General features: G+C 39.9%; 1 protein-coding gene across 1 annotated transcript; it reads left to right on the top strand.

Moving 5' to 3' along the window:
* The first annotated feature begins 1960 nt into the window (after positions 1 to 1960).
* GGH (gamma-glutamyl hydrolase) lies at positions 1961 to 22911 on the top strand. The gene is made up of 9 exons (XM_027570620.2): positions 1961 to 2220; positions 5320 to 5434; positions 9570 to 9620; positions 12595 to 12679; positions 15217 to 15358; positions 17387 to 17493; positions 17575 to 17665; positions 20611 to 20748; positions 22491 to 22911. The coding sequence occupies exons 1-9, from the start codon at positions 2112 to 2114 to the stop codon at positions 22610 to 22612; spliced, it is 960 nt and encodes a 319-aa protein (XP_027426421.1). The 5' UTR covers positions 1961 to 2111; the 3' UTR covers positions 22613 to 22911.

Raw genomic sequence — 22911 nt, 5'->3', positions numbered from 1 at the left:
GCAGGCCCTCAGTTGAGCAGGGAGCCAGACACAGGGCTCGGGGCTCAATTCCAGGACCCCAAGATCATGACCTGAGTTGAAGGCAGCCGCTTAACCGACTGAGCCACCCAGGTGCCCCCAGAATATGTGCATCTTCACCTTTACCAGATATTCTCTAACTGCTTTCAATAATGGTTGTAATAATTTACAATTCTACTAGCAGTGTTAAAGAATTCTCATTTTCTACACACTTTATTATTTTGAAGGTTTACATTTTTGTCAGTCTGATGGATGTGACATATTATCTTAATTTACATTTCCCTGATGGCTATTGAAGGTTTGGTTTGTCTTTTCATATTCTTTCCCTAGTTTTCTTTTCGGATGTTGTCCTTTATTAAGTCCTTTGTATATTTTAGAAATAAACTTTCAAAATTCTATATTTTGTAAACATATTTTCCAAGTTTGTGCCTTATCTTTAACTTTCTTAAACATTATATAGCTATTTCAAAGCTACAGCACTGTCAAATCTATTATTTTTCTCCATTAACATCTGTATCTTTTTATACAATGTTTTATAAAATCCTTCTGACCCCCAATGTCATGAACATGTACTACTATATCTTCTTATTGGAGTATATTTTGTTTTTCACATTTACATCTTTATTTAAATGGAGTTTATTTTTGTGTAAAATGCCAGGTAATGATTTTTCGTCTGCAGATAGATACCTGTTCCAATGCCACAAATTCATATTTACCAAGGCTCTTCCTCTGTTCAATTATGCTCAGAACCAGCTGAGTACTTAAGGCCTTTCCTAGTATCTTTAGTCACATTCTTTGGGCTTATCTCTCACCACGCCCTTCCACAGTAGCATTATTTTCTTGTCAAACCAGATTACTTATTGCAGTCACTCTTCTTGAATACCAAAACTCCATTCTTGCGCTCTCCATAAGTCATGTTCTCTTCCTGTCTTTTCTCCTTCCTACATTATAAACTTCTTCTAAAAAAGACATTGTCCAATTCACCTTTGCATCCCCAATAATTAGCACTGATTGAACAGACTTCTGATATTTGTCAAAGAATTTTATTCTTAATTTAATTTGGCCCTTGTAGGTGGGCACTTCCACCTAGTACAAGACCTATCTATATCGCTAGGTTTTCACACAGAAGGAAAAAGGTTTCTGTCTTTTACCTACCCTCCCACCAAAATATGCTTCGTGATTCTAAAGCTTTTCTAAGTTTTTTAAACAGAACCCCCAAAATAGTTCTAACACCCAGGAACCAAAGTTATCATTTCTGCCCCTGTGTGTAGGACAGGCAAGTCTGTGGTGGAGGCTAACAGTAAAGGGGGCGTGCCCCCTCTGCAGAGGATGCCAGGAGTTGGCCCCTCCTTGACCCACTTCGGAGGTGAGGCCGCGTACCCGGCGACGTGTTCCCATCCATCGTCCTTCCCTCTTCCCTTCGTTTCCTCCAGCTGCCTCGACCCTGAAAACAAAGAGCAGGATGTCGAAATTACCTCTGAAGTCACTGTCCATCCTTCGACGGAACGCTGGAGGGCCCAACTTGGCTGTCAGCCTTCTTAATGACACGGTCCGCCCTGTCAGGTGGGAGCTACAGTCGGCGCAAAGTTCTCAGGCGACTTCTCGAATCTCTCACGGGCCCCGCGTGCTGCCTGGTTACAAGATTCGCGCAGGCCGGGACCCAGGGGTTCCCCTTCGAGAGCCTGGGCTCCGTTACGGGTGACTGAAGGTCACCTCCGTGGAACAGTGGAAAGGGAAGATTCCGCCCACCCCAGGCCCACTCAGAAGTTTCCGGTGTTCTCCGCACGGGCCGCCGGGCAGAAGCAGCGGTCGCGGGGTCGCGGGTGGCAGAGTGAGGCCCGAGTGATGAGGTGAGAGGGGCGACAGCGTCCCCAGAACCGTCAGCGTCCCCAGAGCCGGCCGCTCCCGCCCTGCGACCGCCCGCGCGCGCCAGAACTGCATTTCCCACAGGCCCCCGCGGTGGAGCGCCGCCCTCGCCTGCCACCCCCGCGCGGCCGGGAGACCGCCCACGCCGCTGCGGCTGCCGCCGCTGCAGCCAGCCTGGGTCCCCTGCCAGCTGTGCCTTTGAAAGGCGACGGGAGGCGGCGAGCACGATGGCGAGAATGGAGCGCGTGCTGTGTGTGCTGGGCCTGGTCCTGTGCGGGGCGGCGAGCCCCGGGCTGTGCGCTCCTCGCGCCTCCACTTCCAAGAAGCCCATCATCGGTAAGAAGGCTGGGTGGGAGCCGCGGGCCTGCGGCCGGGTGTCGGTCCTGGGCGCTTCCCGCTGCTGGGCTCCAGCTGATGCGTCCCGCCTTGGAAGTACCCGAGTCCAGGGTTACGATGTGTGCCTTCATTTGTAGCACGAGTAAGAGCCGAGCCAAGACACCATTTCGATCGTGCCGAAATAGAGCTAATGCCTGGTGGTTTCCTCAAATTCATTTGGCTCTTGAAGTTGAAAGGGAGGAGGGTGCGCGGGGAAGAATCCTGCGGATTGTTTTTTTCTTTGTACATAGCTAAGAATTTCTGCTAACTCACCAAACTCTGTACATACGTTATGTTTATTAAAATTTCGGGGAGTGAGGGCATATTTTAAGATACAATGCATTATCCATATAAAAATCGAATTGACCAGATAATCAAGAAATTATGGTATACTTTGGATGCTGCACCGGAGGGCAGCAGTGGCTAATATAATCCTAGTGTCAGTTCTACTGATGTTAAAGCGAGGCATGTAATTTTTCGTTTCCAGCAAATTTATGTTTTAATCACAGTTTGCATTGCCAGAACAGACACTCGAGACAGGGAAGGGGAAGGCTACCCAGGAGAAATCAGTCAGCCTAGAATTAAAATTTGCCAGAAGCAATTTATGTCAGATGAATAAGATTGGCTTTATTTTAGCGGTAGTATTATCCCATTCAAACTCTTTTACCTTCTGGGAAGGGGAACATCATATTCTGTAACTAAATAGTAAGTAAATGAGTATTTTTTTTCATATATATTGCTAGTGCCTGGTTTTCAAATGGGTTTTGTATCAATATTTGGAACTTGGAATGCCTTATTTCATAGCTATTTAAAATGGTGGTTAGATTCTCCAAGGAGAATTAACTCAAAATAAAATTCTAGGTAGTGTGTTGGGAATTGTGAGTGTAGAGAGGAGGGAAAAGGGGTTGGGGGGATTCTTTTCCCTTTCCTGGAAACAGTGGTAGTCCAGGGTCAATTACAGAAAAAGGAGTGTGCTTTCAGTCACATCACTTAAGACAAAAATAGTTAACTAAGCACCTACTATGTTCAAGGCATTGAATTAGGATGTGCAAAGGATTCAAAGACAAGGAAACCACAAAAGTTGTGAGGTGGCCTTAAAGTATGGGTGGAATTTTGGTCACATTTTGAGGGACTTACAGCTTGAGCTTTTCCCGCCCACAGATGGAAAAAGTGAGTAGGTGGGTAAAGGGGCAGGGTGGGGGAGAAGTTGGTGGAACTTACCTATTCTAATATACTTTTTCTCCTTTCTGGTACTTATATTCACATGTCCCAAACCCTTTTTTGTGGCACCTCACCTTGCCTGCCTTGTACCATTCCATTCCCTGTTTCCTGTGACACTCCCTCATTCTTTCCCTACCACATTTCATTTTCCTCGGTGAAGACTTACTTACTTAACAAATTTTGGCACTTGGCATGTGTTAACTGAGTGCCTGACAATGCCAATTTTTGTGACAAGCTGGAAATAGAGAAGTATAGACAGCTTTTCCTGTCAGGTGGCCTACAGAGACAATGAAGTGTTCCAAATGGTGAAGCAGCGAATGATACTGGCACAGGTGTATTCTCCAGACAGACATGTTTTGATGTATATTGGGTGCCAGTACTGTGCTGGGGCTGAGGTTTCAGTGATAAGAGGCAGACTGAGAGGTAGGTGGGGCAGAGCACACAGGGTCTTGTAGAGTTTACAAAAGTTTAGGAACCCATTGAGGTACTTAAACAAGGAGATGTCCCCTGTTGATTTGTTATCTCTGATCTCATTTCCTATCGTTTTCTCCCATTGCTCACACAAGCTCTAGTCATATGGACTCCTTGAGATGTGATAGGCACACACCTGACTTAGGGCCTTTGCACTTGCTGTTCCTCCACCCTGGATCCCTCTTCTTCCAGGTACTTGCGTATGGTTTACTTCCTCATCTCTCTGAAGTCCCGGCTCTCAAATGTCATGTTCTACCTTCTCAGGGAGGAGGACTTGCCTGGTCATCATATTTAAGAGACTTTCTTCCCCTGGATAGATGGGACCAACTCCTCCCCCTCTCCAAAACACACCTTCTTACTCTGCTTTACTTTTTTTCTTTAGCATTTACCACCAACCATCAGACTTTATATTTTAACTTTTTATCTTGTTAATTATTTGTCCTCTCTTCTCTCCCTCCCACATACTAGGATTAAAGCCCATAAAGGAGGGATTTTTGTTTTGTTCGCTCATGTGTCTCCAGCGTCTAGTTCAGTGCCTTGTATATATTATGATTCAGGAACATACTGAATGAAGAAGTGAATGAATGAATGCATGGTGATATGATCAGATTTCTTTCCATGTGGGGAACTGGTTGGAGTTGTTGAGGATTGTTTAAGAAAGGATATAGAGAGACCTTTTAAGACGCTATTGTTATAGTCTGAAGGGGAGGAGGAAGGATGTTGGTTGCTTAGATTATGTTGCTGATGTCGGAGAGAGAGATAGAAGATATTTCCGCTCTTTTGCTTTATTAGTGTATGGGAGAGGAGAGACCTCCTTCTAGCTTAAGGATGTGAGATTGATTCTAGGTTGTGTGAAGGAGGCTGGTGCTATTATAAACCTGCTTTGGGGCTTATTTGGTCTCCTTGATGAGGTGAGAGAGAGGAGGCTACTTAAAACTCAGAGCAACCTCCGCTGTCTTTTCCCAAAGTCTGTGGAATTACTTACAGAAGAAGCTTTGTATTTAATTCTGTGAGTTAAACAAGTAAAGTACTGGTATTTTTTTTTAAAGATTTTATTTATTTGTCAGAGAGAGAGCACAAGCAGGGGGCGCTGCAGGCAGAAGGAGAAGCAGGCTCACCACTGAGAAAGGAGCCCAATGCAGGACTCGAACCCAGGACCCTGGGATCATGACCTGAGCTGAATGCAGACGCTTAACCGACTGAGCCACCCAGGCGCCCCAAAGTAGTGGTATTTTTACTGTGATGTGTTTCAGTTTCTGAGTAAGAAAAAAAGGAAATTGCTTGAAATTAAAACTATTTTTCTTTCTTTCTTTTTTGTTCTTTTCTTTTCTTTTCCTTCCTTCCTTCCTTCCTTTCTTTGTAATTTAGGAGTATTAATGCAAAAGTGCCGTAATAAGGACATGAGAAGCCTGGGAAAATACTATATTGCTGCATCCTATGTAAAATATCTGGAGTCTGCAGGTGCAAGAGTTGTACCAGTAAGGTATGATCCAATATTTTTTACACTGTATAAATAAAAACTCCTGTTTTTTCTCAAATAATTTTTTTATCTCAAAAATTTGCTCTGATTGCATCATTTAAATGTGGTAACATTGCTCCTGATTTTTTTGCCAAATCTAATGCTTATAGTCATTAAATTGTTTAAAGGATGAAACTGTCTATATTTACAATGCTATTAGAGGTCTGTCAAACATATTAGGTAAAGAATGAAATGATAGTTTCCTATACCCCAGAAAAGGTGGTATGCATCAGACATTTGGAAAATAATGGAGTAAAAGAATCGATAAATTAACCAGCTTTATTCCATAATATTAGGATAAGGGAACACTTATGGAATGAAAGAGATTTTTAGATGACTTTTAAAATACCTTCACATTCTACTTTAAAAATTTGTAAATGACTAACACAGCAGTGTTGCTTCAATATAAATTACAAGAATTGCAGTCTTAAAGGAGCTACTTTTTGTGATATAATGGCCTATTAAGACTAAAATGACGTCATATTTTGATTGGGAAAGAATTGAATTTTTTAACAAACAAAACCTTATAAGTATTTATAATATTTTTTCACCCCAAATTAGCATATTTTAGAATCTCCCAGCTCTCCTATCTATTCCATTGTAAGTGATTTCACACACAGAACACAATTGTGTGCTTTATGTAATTAATTCCACCTTAAAAAGCTATAACGAAGAAAGGTACTGTTCAAATAAAACAGTGATAATCAAAATGCAAACATTACAACTGAGAGAATTATACCACAAAATGGTTTTATGTTTAGCTTCGTAAGGATCACCTTCTTGCTTAATCTTTTACATTTAGTTATCTCTACCCCATTCGCTTTTGACGTTCATCGTTCATTTTTTTCGTAGCAAATCTAATTTTTCGAATGAAACCTTATTTGGAACTCAGATAACGCCAGAGTTTTAGAGCTGAGGAGGCTTTCAAGTCTTCAGAACAGCGTTTCAAAGTTTTGATCACGGGAGCTTTTTCTGCAAGTGTTGTTTTAGGACATTAGTGCTGATAATCTGGATGGGACGTGGGAGAGACACAGGCAGGTAGACCAGTTCAAGAGACTTGAGGTAGGCTAGGTGTGAAGTGAAGAGAGCTTGGCTTACTTGTAGGATCGATGGGTAAATGTTCTCTAAAAGTATCAGCAAGATTTGATGACTAATAAAATGAAAGGACATAGGGAGGAATAGTCAAGAATGACAAGTTTTGAAACTGGGCAAGTTTTGAAACTCGGGAAGTTTTGAAACTGGGGAAGTTTTGAAACTGAGAAAGTTTTGAAACCTAATGACTAGCAGCAGAATGCTGTTATTTATGACGGAGTCACTGAAAATGTGACTGTCAGCATGGAGGTTAATTTCTAGCTTGGGTTCCCAAAGTTCATTTTAAGGTATATTGCTTGTCATTAGAATCATATAATCCTACAAAAACAATGTAATACATGGCAGCTAAATTCCCAGAGTAACCTCTAAAGGATGACCTAAAACAGAATGAGAGTAAAGTGACCACACTGATAATGTTGAATTCATTTCTGAATTTTGGATGCTGGGAGCCAACTTCCATGGTTTGGAAGGGAAAAGGAGGCGGATGGGAGACCTAGGCAAAATTCTGGAATAGGTAAAGAAGTTTGTTTTTGTTCTCCTGCCTTCTCCTGCCTGGCGCCCTGAGATTATCAGAAATCCCCACTGTGGGCTAGTGGAACCCATGGGGCATCCTCCTCCTGAGAGGGGGCATGTGACACGGGCTGTTTTTGGTTTAAAAATGTGTTTTGCTCACACAGCGTTTTAAAACAGTTTTAAACACTTACAAATAAGAAGACTTCATAAAAGTCTGAATTTCTGGCGGTTTTTTGTTGTTGTTGTTGTTGTTCAAGACAATCATCTGGGGCTGACTTTAAATGAAGCAAGTGCCCACCATTGGCAACAATGCCTGTTACTCCTTTTCATGCTGCTGAAACTGTGTCATCTGCCATCATCACCAGCCCTAAGCTGTTTTCTTTTAGTTAAAGAGAGAGTAAACTATTTCATACCCTATTGAGAAGGTCTTTGGTTCTAGAAAGTCTGACAACATGCAGATAATATCTGTATTCAGAGAATATGATCTGGCCTGTCTTCCCTGTCTGGTCTCTGGGGCATTGGAGTTCATGACACTTTATCCCCCCAACCCCAACAATTAAGCCCCTTAAGAATGATTAGCAGGGTCTAAAAGTTCAGCCATGGACAACATGGGAGCCGTTTATTTAGACTTAATGAAATGACTGAAACCAGCCTGCATGGCTAGCTGGTAGAGAAGTCCCTGGAATGTAGCTGAGTGGTCTAAATCCATTCTGGTGATGATTGTCCTGGTTTAAATATCCATGGGGAAGATTCTGGGTCTGACTGGTTCCCTTTTTATTGACCCAGTCTGGGGAGATGAGACTGGTAGAATACTGGGAATGTGGACTCACATTTGAATCTCCTTGTCACTTCCCAAGTCAGGGCCACTTGTGCATTTATCCTCCATCTAAGATAATGGTAAGCACCACTGCAATATCACCCACTGCTTTATAGCTCTCTGCTGGGAGGAGAAGTATTATGAATTTCTTCTTTTTTTTAAATTTTATTTATTTATTTTTTAAAAGATTGTATTTCTTTATCAGAGAGAGAGTGAGTGAGAAAGAGCACAAGCTGGGGGGAACGGCAGGCAGAGGGAGAAGCAGACTTCCTGCTGAGCAGGGAGCCCGATGCGGGGCTCCATCCCAGGACCCGGGGATCGTGACCTGAGACGAAGGCAGATGCTTAACCAACTGAGCCACCCAGGCGCCCCTCTTTTTTTTTTTTTTTTAAGATTTATTTATTTGAGAGAGAGAGAGAGCGAGCAAGCATGGGGAGGAGGAGAGGAAGAGGGAGAGAATCTCCAGCAGATTCTCTGCTGAGTGTGAAGTCCAATAGGAGGGCTTAATCTCACAACCTTGAGATCATGACCTGAGCTGGAATCAAGAGTCAGGTGCTTAACTGACTGAGCCACCCAGGCACCCCGTATGAACTTCTAAATAGACCCGGACTTGCAGAGGTCATTTGGACCTAGAGAAGAACCTAGCACAACAAAGCACAGCCAAGTTCTGGGCATCGTAAGTGTATTTAATTATAGGAGAGGTGTTCCGACTCCCCCTAAAACATTTCCTGGGGCAGAAATGGACTGTGGTTGACATTTGATCATAAAACTATTTCTTCAATGGCTGATTGAGAGGGCATCATGCCTTGTTATTTTCTTATAAAACCAGAAGACTGCTTAATGTAGGAAAGTTCTTGCAGGAATTTCATAACCATGATGCTGTCTTCTCTCGTTCTTGCATTTTCTTCAACTTTTGGAAGAGCAAACCCATTTTACTGTGACTTAACTAAATTTTCACAGATTAGTCCCATTACTTTTTTCTGGAAAAGGGGATAAAATCATCAGTAGCATGGTGATGTTAGGAGCCCTTAAGTGGTGTTCGATGAAAGGCGCTTCGGATTACCTGGGCAACTTAGCTTCAGAATAATTGCCTGGTATACAGTGATGTGCATGTAGCCTATCCCTAGATCTGAACTCTTCTGACTTTTGAATACACAGTGGTCTCCCGATCTTTGCAGTTAGGCAGTGGCAGGGGTGGGATGAAGCGGAGACTTGGCATTTATATGTATTCTTTTTATCTGCCCAAACTCCCTGTAGTTAAGGGAGGCATATTAATAAATCTCTTTATTTCATCTTATATGAAGTTACTGAATATCTTTACCTGTTTTTGATAGTTCTCAGCTAGCAGAGAAATTACTGGTGCCCAAATCTCATGGTCTTTATTGTTTACCATATTAACACATACTTCACAATATTAAATTATATGAGAACACAGGAAAACATGTTTACTTGTCTGATTAGCAAAACAAGGATATAATTACAGTATGTGATTTTCATGTAGTTTGAAAAAACACCTCTAGGAAGGGAGAGAGATATTGTCTGGTATTTAAGAATTACTTTTCATTTGTTTTTTTTTTTGTTTTTTTTTTTAAATTAATGTGGGGACTTCATTTACAGCCTTACTTTTTTTCCTTAGGTTTTGGAAATAGATGTGTTGTAACTTCTTATTGTTTTCAGGCCTGATCTTACAGATGAAGAGTATGAAAAGCTTTTCCAATCTATTAATGGGTAAGTTGGCAGCATTGATTTGATATGGGGAATGAGGTGGATATAGTCTGCTTTCGCAAAAACATACTTATAAACATACATGTTTCTGTGTAACTATCTTATAGTGGTATAATGTTAGTTTTCTGAGTTCTTTTATAGGAATTGTTTTGTTGAGAGATGAAAAAGTCCTGGAGAGGGAAGACAGCTTAAGAAATAAATGTTGCATAGTAGATACATTTAGGTTTTTTTTTTTTTAACATGTGACATAATCTTTGTTCTTTTAATGATTATCTTAAATGTTCTGAAGCCACTTTGAATGACATGGCATACTACTTGCTTAGGGGATTTAGAAGTCCTAAGTCTTAACAATTGGTTATCTTTCAGAAGATAATTTGCATAGAACTTGGAAAAAAATTTTCTGTCCTCTGGCTTCACCACAAAAGATGATTGGCTAGGTCAACAGAATAAAACTTTTAATCACATGAAAAATGTTCGACATTACTCATAATTAAAGGTTAGGTAATTATAGCAATTATAAACTTTTTTAACTATCAAGTTGGCAAAGATCAGAAAATTTGTTACTATATGGTGAGGGTGTGAGGTAACAAGCATTCTCATACTTTATGGGTGTGTGTTACCCAGTTTTTTGCAGGGTAGTTTTGCAATATCTGTTGAAATTGAAATGAAATAAAAATGCATGTACCTTCTGACCCAGGTAATCTGTCAGAAGGAATTTTATTTTATAAATATATTCCCCCTGTATGTGAAAACTTAGGCCCAAACTTACACATTGTAGAATTGTCTGAAATACCCCCAGTTTAGAAGCCGCCCAGTAGTCTATCAGTTGGGAATTGGGTAAAAAAAATAGACTACATGCATATAATAGAGTATTATGCACAGATTTAAAATATGAGGATATTATTAGATGCTGGTTTGGATTGCTGTTGTTATGTGAACAATGTGATATTGTTATGTAAAAAAAAGCAAGGCACATAATGGTATTTATAGTATACTCCCATTTGCTTTTTTTTGGTTGTTTTTTTTTTAAGGTAGGGGTGAGGAGATTAGCACAGTATAATCTATCAGGTGAACACACAGATTTTAAAGATGGTGTTTTTTAAGGATTTTTTATTTATTTATTATAATACTTGCCAGCAGGGAAAGGACAGAGTGGGAGGGAGAGGGAGAAACAGACTCCATGCTGAGCACGGAGCCCTACATGGGGCTCAATCCCACAACCTTGAGATCATGACCTGAGCCAAAATCAAGAGTCCAATGCTCAACCGACTGAGCCACCCAGGCGCCCCTAAAGGTAGCTGTTTTTGATTGGGAGTTGGGTGGAGGGAGTCTATTTTATGATAAAGCTTTTATAAAAAGAGTTTCTTTTTTTCCCCTTATAAAACTGTTTATTACTACTTAAAAAAAAGAAAAAGCTATGAGTAAAACATTTTATAGTGCCCATTATGTGCAGTGTACTTTGGCATAGAAAAGATAAGTAAGTCCAGGTCAGAATATATGGTAGAACCTCAAAAATACACAAAAAAATATATACCAGAAAATGAGCTAACTCTCATGCAACTTCAGAATCACCTTTATTGAGCCCCTATTACACAGTAGACCCCATACTGCTTTGTGGAGGAACACAGAGATAAAAAGGCAAAGTCTTGTTTTAAAGTACTTTCCCAATCTGGGAGAGACAGTCAGATTTTACTTTATGAAAGGATTCTGGCATTAAACACACCAGATTTGATCAGAGGCAGCTTTTTAGACACTGAGTGAATGAAAGGGGAGACCTGCTAATGAGTCTTCATTAAGCCACTTTTAATTGTAGGGTTTTCTGTGTGGTTCTACCTTATAGTTTGTAAGTTTTCTACAAGACTAGGAAAAATTCCTCATCCTTGTCTCTCCAAGCTAATACCAAGAAGCAGAATATATTTGTTGAATGAACAAATAGTCTTAAAAGTGAACTTTTGTGGACCCTGGGTGGCTCAGTCGGTTAAGCATCCAACTCTTGGTTTTGGCTCAGTTCATGATCTCAGGGTCGTGAGATTGAGCCCTGCATCAGGCTCTGCTGAGCGTGGAGCCTGCCTGCGATTCTCTATCTCCCTCTCCCACTGCTCCCCCCCTCCCACCCCCACATCACATGTGTGCTCTCTTGCTCTCTCTCTCTCTTAAAAAGAAGTGAGCTTTCATATATCTCGAATTCATATTTAAGTATTTTCAGAATTTTAACACATTTAATCCAGCTTTTGTAATCTTTTTTGAATATCTTTGGTTATTTCAAGACTTGTTATAAATTTTAAAATTAAAGCTAATTTAAAAGTTGATATAAAAACATAGTAAATATTTTTCTGTATCTCTCCTTTATGGGTAGAGTAAAATAAAATCAAACATGATTTCCCCTCTTTTTTCCCCAGACTTTTTCCAGAATTGTAATTTTGTTCTTTCAAAATTTTTTAATAGTGTGCATATTTTGGAAGAAATTTCAGGGTGATAATAAAAAATTAAATTCTCATGGATATTTAATTCTAGCCTACATATATTTTTATGAGCAATTTGTTCTTTATGATTAAAAATAATTCTCTGTGAGCCACAATTGACTCATGATTATGGGCCTCCAGTTGATTTTTGGCATCACTGATTGATTTAAACCTAGCTGTACCTGGAATTTTATCTTGACTTGATATCTAACTTTGTGTACTCTCCTTCCTTCCCCCACTTATTTATCCTTAATTTATTCATACTCTATCTCAAAAATAAACTTGTTTATTGAAGAAGTTTTAGAAGAATATGTGCTTCTAGAAGTATTGTTAACTGTGGTAGTTTACGAATGTGTAGGAGTGTAAATATTTTATATATTTTTGCCACAGTTTTCTAACTTTCTTTAATGATCTTGTTGTTTGCATGATAAGGAAAAAGTTGTTTTAAAATAAAAAGAGTGTTTATTTTCTGTGGGCCACGGGGTTGAAAGGCACCCTATTTGATGTTGTTTCAGGATCCTTTTCCCTGGAGGAAGCGCTGATCTCAAGGAGTCAGGTTATGCTCTGACAGCCAAAAAATTTTACGATTTGGCCAAACAGGTAGGTGTCAGTTACGGCCTGTTATTCCAGGTGGGTTTTTGTAATTTTCCATGAGGATAATTCTTTCCTAAGCATATGGTAATACTTCCCACACAATTACCCTAGCCTCATCCCACTTTAACTTTTGAGCTTCCTGCTCTTTAGCAGCGTGTGGCGGCGCTCACTTGTTCCCTGTGGACTTCCAAGGGAACCAGAGCCCCGCAGCCTGGCCCTCTCCCTTAGTGTTTATTGATACGAACCAGGTCCTCATGCTGGCTTGGTAAGCTGTTTTTTTTTATGTACCAGGCATTGTTCATATGTTATTAATTCTCATCTCCTCTTGAAAGCTGCTCTTTGTCCTGACTTTTGGGCAAAGGTCAAGGTCAAATAGGATGGAAAGGTCAAATAGGATGGACTTTGACCTTTCTTCACAGTTACCCTAGACTCCACATTAAGTTACCAGGCAGAGCCTCTTGAGTCCTTTGTAATGTCTCACACTGAGCCTGACTTTGCACCCCACCTCAGATCCTTACTTATTTCACTCCTGAACTATAATCTTGCTGGCCCTTGTATCTCCCCCTGCCCTTAAATATTTCCCTAAAGAACTGCTTTTAGCATATGAGATACTTGTTTAAAAACTTTTAATGGGTAGGCTTTTAAATCATCTGTAGCCTTTCATAGTCTTTGGATCAAGACACAGACTGTGTATCCACAGCCCCATTTTCTAGCTTTTCCTTCTGCATATAATTGAAGCCAGTGTGGTATTTCTAGCATATATTCTGTGTCCTCCTACTTTTAAATTGGCTTAGTCTGTTTCTTTCCATTCCATCCCTAATTCATAACTTGGCCCATCTTTTCAGGCTAAGGTGCTATTCTCCTTCTGTAGGGGTTTCTTTCCCAACTTCAACAGGAATGGCATCCCGCTCCCTCTTAACTTTTAGAATATTTTGTTGTAGAAGAGTTCAAACATTTATTTAGCTCCTACTCGGTAAGATGACAGGGTCCATGACCTTCAGGAGCTTCTATTTCAGAAGACAGAATATCTTGAGGTTAGTTATTCATGTCTCAGCAGATTTCATGGTTCTAACACCCTTTGAGGTGTTCCTCATTTCATGTAATATGGTACCATGTACTGAGTACATGCTCAATGGATTTTTTTTTCTTGAAAAAGTGAACAGGTGGAAATTTTATAATGTGAGTGATTTAAAATGCATTTGGGAAATATATATGAACATTATAAAGTAGTCCTTTTTCCTTTTGCATACAGGGACTCAGGTAACCAGCTTGCTCAATTAAAAAAAAAAAAAAGAAGGAACCACCCAACCCCTGAGACACAAAAGTCTACTTTTTGAGATGTAATTAGCTACTTAAAGATTTCAAAACAAAGGAAAAAAGCTCAGCATCCTTGAACTTATTTAGCTACAACCACTGGGGACCACAAAGCTCTCACTGAAGAAGCCTTGAGAAGTGAAGTCTGTTAGATCTTTCCAGTCCTACTCTGTCCTTTGCTCTGCGAGGCTTTGTGGAGGATCCACAGAAAGTAAAAGATGTGGTCCCAGCAAGTGAGAAATTAAATTTGGTACATACGGAAACTGAGCAATTAAACTCTCCTTTGTGTTTATTATAAGTAAATGCAGTATGGCCCTCCAACTTAATGTATGCAGTTCTAACTTCTAAAAATAAAATTTCCCAGACCGGCATAGAAAGTGTTAAAAATCCTCCCTTAGGATAGAAAGTATAGGAATTAATGTAATTCTGTATTTTTCTCAGTAAGGAACAGAAAGAAAAAGAAAGTCCTAATAATTTCCTCATTTAAAATGAGTGGCATGTTATATTTTACAATCTATACAGGGAAATCACTGCTTTTAGGAAAGTTGCAAAACTCAGTTTTGTAACTACCAGTACATAGGGATTTAATCTTTACTTAACCAGAAAATTCATTCACTAGAAGACTTTTTCCCCATTCATGGTAGTTGTTGTGACTTTGAAGAAGCTCAGTACATTTGTACTTTTTCCATTGACAGCTTTTACTCTATACAAATTTATTTTACTTTTGCTTAGCCTTTTCCTTACTGACTGTTCCTTTTCTTCCAGATCAAGGGTTTCCCCTGATTTAAATTTAGTTAGCTGAAGGTGCTATAATGCAGCTATTACTATAAATTCCGAGATAATGAAGGACAGACTTCAGAGTGTGTTCAAAGCAGGCAATCATCCAAAGCAACAAGATCTGTAGAAGATGTATCAATAGACATCTATCTAGCATTATCTTTGATATTGGCAGTACCTAATTGTTACTGGTATCGCTTGGTAGTTGCCTGGCAGATGTCCGTCTCTTTCCCAGCACAGATGAGATTGAATAATTTGATTGACTAAAACTGAATGATTATGTGGGAGCTTGATCTGAGGAAAGATTAAGTGATAGCCTCCTTACGGATCCTGGAAAATTCTTTAGAAATGCGTGCATGACTCAGATGCCTGTCTTGTAATGACAAATCAAATGTATAATTTTTGTTTTGAAAAGTTTGAATGAGCTTAGTTTTCTCTTTCACTCTGCAAAGAGTTTTGATGATGGAGACTATTTTCCTGTGTGGGGCACTTGCCTTGGATTCGAAGAGCTTTCATATCTGATTAGTGGTGGAAAGTCCTTATTAACTCTTACTCATACTGATGGAATTGCAATGCTGCTGAACTTCACTAAAGGTGAGAATTCCCTTTTGGACCTTTTTAAAAATATTACCTGGGCAGGATGAGTATGGCAAATATCCATGTCAGAAGCGCTCATAATGTTTACTAATTTTCAGATTATTCACACAAGCTGACGATGTGAATGATGTACTGAGCTGTGAAGATGGCTTAGGAGCTTTGAGTTTTGATAATTCATTACCTATAGTAATACAGGACCATGCATGATTAACACCTCTAAAATCGAACCTGGGTTTGAGTCATCCCTGTTGCCTTGGGGAATGGTTTAACCTCCCTTGACTTTAATTTCCTGATTTTAAAGGGTTTTCCTCTTAAGGTTGTTTGTGAGGATTAAATAAGATACTGCTTTCCAGCTACCGTGCCAAGTGCTTGAAATACAACTCTCATAAATGGTAGCTATGAATTATGATAGTACATCACTTTTCCCTTGGCTGTGTACTCTGTTTTAACCCTAGCTGTGGTGTACGCAATTCGATTCTGGTACTAACCACTTGGAGTTAGCGCAGATTCCATAGTTATAAGTTATCTCCCCAATTAGTCTGCCCTTATTTCAGGTAACAGCTACAAGTCACATCCCCAGGCCACCCACACTTCTGACCAACTGTCCACAATCTTGAGGATGCCCATGACCCTTCCTGAGGTTCAGTAATTCACCAGGATGACTCACAGAACTCAGGAGAGTGCTGTGTTTGCACTAACAGTTTTATTGTAAAGGCTACACATAGGTTAAGGTCCCAGAGGGAATGCAGAGCTTCCGTGTCTTCTCCCTGTTGAGTCAGAACATATCACCCTACTGGCATGTCAATACGTTCACCAACTGGAAAACTCCCATGAGCTTTGTTGTCTAGAATTTTTTATTGGGGTTTCATTGCAAAAGCAAGGTTGATTAAATCATTGGCTGTGTGCCTGAACTCAATCTCCAGTCCCCTTTTCATCCCTGGAAATCAGGCTGGCTCAAAGTCCTAATGTACTCTAATCATGTGGTTGATGTTTCTGATGATCAGCCATATCCTGAAGCTACCTAGGGGCCTACTGTGAGTCACCTCATTAGCATTACGAAGACATTCCCATTTCTTAGGAATTTCTGAGTTTTAGAAGCTCTGTATCAGGAACTCAGGGCAAAGACCAGGACGAGTCTTTGTTATGGCACTCTGTGTAAATAGGTAATGATTCTTGTAGGTTACCTGATCTCTGAATCCTGAGTTGAGTGCTGTCAGCTATTCCTGTTCTCATAAGGATTTCGGATGGAAAGCAGTAGTTGTTATACGTAGAACTTATAGAATGTTCTATATTTTTCAAAGCTCTCTCTTGCATTGTCTTACTTAATCATTGCAAGAACTGTGTGGGAAGTACATGTATTAGGTTCAACTATTTTGGATGTATGTGGTGAAAAACCAAGCTTATATGAAAAAGGAATAGAATCCATTGAAGTAAGGTACTTGAGTGGATTTTTATTATCTGAGGTGCAGGGATTCTCGTGGAAGCCATTAGCATGCTGAATGAGAGGCTTCATTTAGGGAGAGCTGGTGTCAAAGTAAATTGCTCTTTTTGATCTATTTACTGAGTAGAGATTTCTTGGCCTGTTTAATGTTCTTTCCTACATTGTTGGTATTTTTAAATATTTTAAATTCCAGATACCTTTGAAAATATGTTGAATGTTCTGGATCATTTCCTGAGAAAACAAAAATATATTCATGTAAATGTACCTGTTTTCAAGAGAACTCAAGTTAAGATTTTCTGCTTACTCTGTGGCTAGCCTGATAATTATCATATCAGAAAGATTTTAGTGATTCATGTTAAAATTCTAGAAGAAAAGTACTTAAATATGGAACATAGTTGAATTTGTGTGTTAAATTCATTTTGTGTTTGATTAGAATACATATGTGGAAATGATATGTTTTGCTTATCATTTAGTCATCTTGATTGTGTCTTAATAATGGCCCTTTTTGGCCATAGATCAGTGACTTCAGTGAATTTTATTTTTTCTGTGTTTAAATGATTTCTCTTGTGCCTAAATTATTTCAGATGCATCGCAGAGCAGAATGTTCCAGAATTTTCCTGTTGACTTGTTGAAGTCTTTGTCAACGGAACCTCTGACTGCAAATTTCCACAAGTGGAGCCTCTCCATGATGGTATTGCATTAATTAACAATGAAATTAATGCATTTAGATTAACTACAGAAGTAATTAATTTGTTTTATTTTTACACTCTAGAATTTTACGATGAATGAAAAGTTAAAGAAGTTTTTCAATGTATTAACTACAAATACAGATGGCAAGATTGAGTTTATTTCAACCATGGAAGGTATATATCATGGCACACGTACACTTTATTTCACTTATGTTTATATATATTAATTTTGATTTTATACTTCTCTTATGAATAAAATCCTGTTACTCTTGGGTGTGAAGATAGAAGCTAGGGCATTTTTGTGGGTAGGAGATGTGCTTTTGTCCATGTTCCAAATCAGCTGTGATTTACCTGGGTCATCTGGTGGATGGAATGATGGAGAAGGAAAGTAAAGAATAAGGGGAGAGTAGAGGAAGAAGTAAATGGAAAAAATGACTTCTCTCTCTAGCAGTGTACCATGACAGATCGTCCTCCAAACAACAACAAAAAACATGACTCATGTTCAGTAAAACATTTTCCTAAACATAAGTTTATCCCACTATCCAAAAGTAGAGCCTTCCTGTGAAACTCCTAAGCCACAGTGGCACAAAGCAAAGAGTATCCTTCCACTTTCCAAAAGTTCTCGTTAAGCCACTTTGGTTTTATGAAAGACCTGCATGAGTCCCTGTTTCCGCTCACTGAAAGAAAGCTGAAGAGGATTTTCGCTTTTATGAAGAAAAGCCTACTGTACTAATGTAAGTCTTTCATAACAGTGAAGTGGCATAAGGTGGACATTTGGAAAGCAGAGGGATACCTGTACATTGATGAAGTGACAGGATACTCAGGCCAAAACCTCTGGGAGTTAGGTGGTGTCCTTTTTGTTGTAGGTGAACAACATAGGGATTTGACAATTCTCTATATTATGCAGTGCTCGCCACAATAAGTGTACTTAACCTATCACCATACAAAGTTCTTACAATTTTATTGACTGTATTCCCTGTGCTGTACTTTTCATCCCTGTGAGTTACTTATTTTATAACTGGAAGTTGTAACTTTTAATCCCTTTCACTTATTTTGCCCATCCCCCACCCCCTTTCCCTCTGGCAACCACCAGTTTGTTCTCTGTATTTATGAGTCTGTTTCTGCTTTTTGTTTGTATTGTTTTTGAGATTCTACATATAAGTGACATCACATGGTATTTGTCTCTGGCTTATTTCACTTAGCATAATACCCTCTTGCTCCATCCATGCTGCCTCAAATGGCAAGATTTCATTCTTTTTTATGGCTGTGTAATATTCCATTATGTGTTTATGCCACATCTTCTTTATCCATCCATGTATCGCTGGACACTTAGGTTGCTTCCATATCTTGGCTATTGTAAATGATGCAATAAGCTTAGGGGTGCATCTCTCTTTTTAAATTAGTGTTCCCGTTTTCTTTGTGTAAACACCCAGCAGTGGAAGTACTGGATTCTAAGGTATTATATTATTAAGTGGAGTATTTAAACCAGCACTATTATTGAATCAGGAGAACTTGAGAGGAAGCTAAGGAACCCCCTACAATGAAGGTACCCCATGCAGCAGGACCCTCAACAAAGCCTGCCCGCAGAACTGTGAGAGTTGCCATCTTGAACCTTGACCCTAAGGGAGTGGGGGTGGTGGTAAATAAGCCTTGAGCATTCATAATGACATGCTGGTCAGTTGTGGCCTGCATTAAACTAACTGGTCAAAAATTTTGTTTAAAGTCATCTCAGACTGAGAGTGTCCCAACGTTTATGGCAGAAGCAAACATCAGTAATTCTCTCTGGAGAAAACTACATTTATCCCAGACTTTAAGGGATTTCTTAATCCCTTAAGAACCCTCACATTTTGAGGCTTTAAGGAAAATGAGCAATTCCTGGCCGAAAAATCACTACTGTGCAAGGAAGCAAAGTACTACGAATGAGAACTTACAGAAACAATAGACAGTCTTTTAGTCAGTGAGAGGCCGCGGTGCTGGAGCGGAGTAAACTGGAATAAGGTGGATGTTGTTTATGTTATTCAAAGATTGGCTTGCTCTTGGGGGAGGTCAAAGGTAGAGGGGTTTATAAACAATATCTGGGGAATTCTGGGAAAGGTTGGTCAGCCCAGTCGGAAGTGAGCCGATTATCTTCTTTTTAACTCTTGTTTCCCTCCTCTTTGTTTTGCTTCCAAGGAGAGCATTGACATTCACCAAAGCATCCTAAGTTAGAAACTTAGATGTTGTCCTTGACTTCTTGCCCTCCTTCTCCACATCTAAAAACTGTGTGCCACTTTCTGCTCCTCAGATCCTTGCAAATGTCACATCCCCTCCCTCCAGCTTAGCCCTGTTCTACTTCTACATTAACTACCTTCCGCCTGGACTCCTCAGTAGCCTCCTAACTGTCCACAGAGCCACTTTCCGGGTAGCCTCTGATGCCCCTTCTGAAACACCAGTCAGGAGGTTAGGAGCCATTCCACAAACAGAGGGACATAGTTTAGGCCGAGACAAACTGGTTTACATAAGAGGACACCAAAAATGTGTGGCATAGTTCATTCTCCTATGCATACCTCATTATGGGAGGGGATGAAGATGCAGGATGAGGTCGGGGGGAACAGACCCATCATGGAAGAAACTTGTGTCACTAATCACACGGGCTCCTGACTGTGAACTGTGGTATATTTAGAGGCTCAACTATTTTACTCTCCTCTGATTACCTGCTAAAGCAAATCATGTTACGGACTGTAAAAAGTTGAAAGTCAGTGAAATGGATTGTGAAGATTCACACTGTGGGCTGAAATTCTTTATTTTGTCTCTGGGAGAATGAGCACAATTTGACTCTGACATTGTGAATTATAAAATAATGTTTTACGTAGGGTATAAAACATAACTCCATTGTAAGTAACATCTTAGACTGCTCTTTCTTTTTTTTTTTTTTAAGATTTTATTAGAGAGAGGGAGCATGCGTGCAATGGGGAGAGGAGCAGAGGGAGAGGGAAAAGCAGACCTGACACGGGGCTCGATTCCATGACCCCAAAGTCACTACCTGAGCCAAAATCAAGAGTCGGACGCTCAACCGACTGAGCCACCCAAGTGCCCCTCAGACCATTCTTAATACTTACTCGTTTGTGTTCTTCATGCAGGGTATAAGTATCCAGTATATGGTGTCCAGTGGCATCCAGAGAAAGCACCTTATGAGTGGGGGAATTTAGAAGGCATTTCCCATGCACCCAGTGCTGTGAAGGCTGCATTTTATTTAGCCCAGTTCTTTGTTGCTGAAGGTAATATTGTGGGTATATAATTTTATTGTCTAGTGTAGTTTTGGAGGAAATTGCCCTCATCTGAAATTTGTTTACTCATTTGTTCTATAGATGTTCTGTAAATTTAACTTTAACAAAAAAATCACGCGAAAGCCCTAAAATTGAGATACTAGGCATTCAAGTAAAACCAGGACAGTTATTTCAGTTATTGGACACTCTAAACAGTATTGGACACTCTAAAGTGCGCTGAATTCTTGAACAACAGTGTAAAGATTGAGTTCTTTTTTTTCTTTCTTTCTTGAATACTTTTTAAAAAAATTTGCTTCATTACACTTCTTTTTAGGAATAATGCTTTAATTTTAACATTCTCTGAGAATTAGATGTTATCTTTCTAAGAAAATGATATAAATTGAATATATACTCATCAGACTATGATTTTAAGGCTGCCTGTCTGCAGGGTTAGCACATTGGAGACAGTTAATAAGCTTTTCCTGCTCTTTCATATAAATGCAGAGACATTTTCATGCTGTTACGTTTGTGGGTAAAACTGAGAATTTGGTTGTAGATGCTTAGTTTTTTTTTTTTTTTTTTTTAAGATTTATTTATTCATGTGTGAGAGAAAGAGGAGGGGAGGAGCAGAGGCAGAGGGAGGGAGAGAGAGAGAGAATCCTCAAGCAGACTCCCCACTGAGCATGGAGCCCAACGTGGGGCTTGATCCCAGGACCCCGAGGCCATGATCCGAGCCAAAATCAAGAGTCGGCTGCTCAACCGACTGAGCCACCCAGCGCCCCTAGATGCTTAAGTTTTAGTTGAGTGATACAGGTATGAGACAGAGCTGCAAACCCACTGCAAGGGGCAGGGCATCACTCTGGCTAGGCGTGAACTTCACATGTTGTGTTTGCCCCTCTCTCCCAGCTTGTCTGAAATTTGTTTCAACCCTCCTGCTCACACTCCTTAGGAAAGTACTTCCTCCTGAGTTCACTCTGGTTATGTTCAGTTGAATGGGTCATTTCATGACAAAAACCCCAGACTGAAAACAAGATTCTCCCATGTGCCGTATTAATCCCAAGGAACCTTTCCATGTCGTGTATATGGGAATAAATGAGAACAGCAATAGGTTGAGTTTGTTGCGGTATTAGCACATGGCAGAGCTATTTCTTTTATCTTTATTTCCCAATATCCTGCTTTCTAAAAAATGCCACAAAGCCTGTATTTATTTCGACTCGAGGATAAAGTCTGAACCTTCCCTGCTTCCCACTCCCACTTCAGCCAACTTCTTTGTGCCTCTTTGTGTGTCACATTTCTGCCTTACCTCTCACTTTTCCATTGGCCTCAGCTTTGCCAGTCTCTCCGTTCTCTCTACTCTGGGAGCATCTCGGTGAAGACAGACTGTGAAAACCACGCAATGTCCAATTCTGCGTGGTTACTAGACGAGGCTTCTTGAGTGCTAGGTCCTTGCCCTGGTTGTATTTCCATCCCCGGGCCCTGTGGCAAGTCTTGCACACAGTAGGCCCTTAGTGTTAAGATCAGCGGTTGAGTGAGCCCCCCCCCACCGGATCTGGTGCAGGGCAGATGTAGACGCTTTTTTGGTAGGCGATAAATCAAGTGCTATTTTATTTGGGGAAATCTTACAAGGCATCTCTTCTTTTCTGGTGGTATTTTCCCCGCTTAATACTGCTGACAATAGGAAGAAATGTTATAAAGTAGCCCTTTGGAAATTTTATCCTAACTTTTTAAAAATGAACACTGTCTTTTTCTTGCAGCTCAGAAAAACAGTCATCATTTTGAATCTGATGTTGAAGAGAATGAAGCACTGATTTATCAGTTCCATCCAGTTTATACTGGAAATATTTCTTCATTTCAGCAAAGTTATATATTTGATTGAGAGCCTGCAATGTGTTAACAGAAATTTTGAATCATTCCATGATTAAACTGTTGCAATAACTTGCTACTCATGGTAATAATGGAGAGCCATGGAGATTCCTTTTCTATGGTGTTACTAGCTCTGATTCTTCATTCAGTGTATTTGATTATTTATATCACATTTGATAATTAATCAGAGACAAGTAAATAATTGCAGTGTATTTCATGGAAAAGCTTTTACCTGAAGAATGGATTGAAAATACAAATATTTTTTTCTCATTGATTGTGGAAATAAATACCTCCCACTAGCCATCAACCCCA

Source organism: Zalophus californianus, chromosome 4 (genome assembly GCF_009762305.2).
Source record: "Zalophus californianus isolate mZalCal1 chromosome 4, mZalCal1.pri.v2, whole genome shotgun sequence".
Classification (NCBI taxonomy): domain Eukaryota; kingdom Metazoa; phylum Chordata; class Mammalia; order Carnivora; family Otariidae; genus Zalophus; species Zalophus californianus.
This window is presented reverse-complemented; position numbering and strand designations above follow the sequence as displayed.

What these genes read in the sequence shown, in the direction of transcription:
- GGH (XM_027570620.2), top strand. Translation starts at nt 2,112, where the DNA reads ATGGCGAGAATGGAGCGCGTGCTGTGTGTGCTGGGCCTGGTCCTGTGC. An exon ending in GCTGCTGAACTTCACTAAAG is followed by an intron (nt 15,359 to 17,386) that starts GTGAGAATTCCC and finishes AAATTATTTCAG; the next exon opens with ATGCATCGCAGAGCAGAATG. An exon ending in AGTGGAGCCTCTCCATGATG is followed by an intron (nt 17,494 to 17,574) that starts GTATTGCATTAA and finishes TTTACACTCTAG; the next exon opens with AATTTTACGATGAATGAAAA.